The sequence below is a fragment of the Procambarus clarkii genome, chromosome 25 (genome assembly GCF_040958095.1).
Source record: "Procambarus clarkii isolate CNS0578487 chromosome 25, FALCON_Pclarkii_2.0, whole genome shotgun sequence".
Lineage (NCBI taxonomy): Eukaryota > Metazoa > Arthropoda > Malacostraca > Decapoda > Cambaridae > Procambarus > Procambarus clarkii.
In genome coordinates, this window is record NC_091174.1 from 27,116,115 (window position 1) to 27,118,359 (window position 2,245).

Here is a 2,245-nt window from a genome sequence, read left to right on the forward strand (position 1 = left end):
CTCCAACTGCCTCCACCTGCCTCCACCTGCCTCCACCTGTCTCCACCTGCCTCCACCTGCCTCCACCAGCCTCCACCTGCCTCCACCTGTCTCCACTTGCCTCCACCTGCCTCCACCTGCCTCCACCTGCCTCCACCTGCCTCCACCTGTCTCCACCTGCCTCCACCTGCCTCAACCTGCCTCCACCTGCCTCCACCTGCCTCCACCTGCCTCCACCTGCCTCCACCTGTCTCCACTTGCCTCCACCTGCCTCCACCTGCCTCCACCTGCCTCCACCTGTCTCCACCTGCCTCCACCTGCCTCAACCTGCCTCCACCTGCCTCCACCTGCCTCCACCTGCCTCCACCTGCCTCCACCTGTCTCCACCGGCCTCCACCTGCCTCCACCTGCCTCCACCTGCCTCCACCTGTCTCCACCTGCCTCCACCTGCCTCCACCTGCCTCCACCTGCCTCCACCTGCCTCCACCTGCCTCCACCTGCCTCCACCTGTCTCCACCTGTCTCCACCTGCCTCCACCTGCCTCCACCTGCCTCCACCTGCCTCCACCGGCCTCCACCTGTCTCCACAGGCCTGCTGGGTACTGCTGGGTCCTATGTGTTGCGGTGTTTGTCTGTGTCTGTCTGTTTGGTTGCGTGTGAGTGGTTGCGTGTGAGTGGTTGCGTGTGAGTGGTTGCGTGTGAGTGTGGTGGTTGTCCCCGGTTCCTGAGTGCTCTGTCACTTGTTACTTGTAACTTGTCCGTTATACATTGTTAGTTCTTTCATGTCTATCTTTGTGCTATGTTGTATGCTTCTGTTTTCTATAGTGTTTGTGTGTGGCTGTTTTTTCTGTGTTATTTTTGGTATCAATGTAATTTATCTATATGTTCTGTACGGCAGGTTGTTTACCGTTTGTTTCCTTGTTGTATGTATCATGTTTGTTTCCATACATTGTTTCTGTGTGTCCTGTTTACTGTTATGGTAATGATACATTTGTGTGTGTCTATTTTGTTCTTTGACTATTTTGTACCTTCTTTTATAAAAAAATGTTTGGTTACATAATTATCATGTTTCGTTACATCATTATCATGTTTGGTTAAATCATTATGTTTGGTTACATCATTATCATGTTTGGTTACATCATTATCATGTTTGGTTACATCATTATCATGTTTGGTTAAATCATTATGTTTGGTTACATCATTATCATGTTTGGTTACATCATTATCATGTTTGGTTACATCATTATCATGTTTGGTTACATCATTATCATGTTTGGTTAAATCATTATCATGTTTGGTTACATCATTATCATGTTTGGTTAAATCATTATCATGTTTGGTTACATCATTATCATGTTTGGTTACATCCATATAATGTTTGGTTACATCATTATCATGTTTGGTTACATCCATATACTGTTTGGTTACATCCATATAATGTTTGGTTACATTCATCTTCTGACTGATTTCTTCCAAAACGGCCGAAATTCCAGAATACCTTTCCTGGTATGTTATGAAGATCAGTTTGTGCAATATGTCTACAACCATGAGAACTTTAAGCATGTCACAGAGAGAGAAATAATAGTAAAGGAAGATAGATGCTAAATTTATTAAACCTATATATAGTAATATAATGTATAATAATAATATTAAATAGAACATTTGCGATAAATTTGAGTATAAGCAGGTGGTGGACGATGATAGCAGGTGAACTGTGTTCATCGAGAAGACGAGGTCACCTGAACTGTATGTAGAGAGAGAGTGTAATCATGAAGAGTTTTCATCCAGTTTAGGAATGCCTGGTGCTGGGCGACTCGAATTACTTGACACAAAAAATACACTTGGTAACGAGGTGGGGAGGAAAGGGAACACCGTGTGGAACGACCACACGTGAGACGACGCTTGAGCACAGTGTAGGTGGAGGCCCTCAAGGGCAAGGTTGGCTGCTCTTGCAGAGGGATGGAACGGGGTGTTGGAAAGAATAGTATTCATGGTGTGAATGGGGCTTGAAAGAGTTGACAACCCTACAAACCCTTTCCGAAACATTATAATCACCTTAGTCGCCATATAGCAACCAACTAAAAATATCACAAGGCACACATTGGTAGAGCCACTGCGTGAATGATGAGCTCATGTGGAATGTTGTCGGAGTGTACATAAAGTGATGAAGCATGGTTACTAATCACGCAGTCTCAAGTAACCATGCAGGCTCAGTAACTATGCACAGAACATTTCATGGCACTGAAACAACAGTGGCACAGCTGGGA

At 45.4% G+C, this 2,245-nt stretch overlaps 1 protein-coding gene across 1 annotated transcript; it reads right to left on the reverse strand.

The window, feature by feature from the left end:
• Nucleotides 1–995: 995 nt before the first annotated feature.
• Nucleotides 996–1,541, reverse strand: LOC138368486 (uncharacterized protein PFD1115c-like). Its single transcript, XM_069331005.1, has one exon. The coding sequence runs from the start codon at nt 1,539–1,541 to the stop codon at nt 996–998; it is 546 nt and encodes a 181-aa protein (XP_069187106.1).
• Between the last annotated feature and the right edge of the window lie 704 nt (nt 1,542–2,245).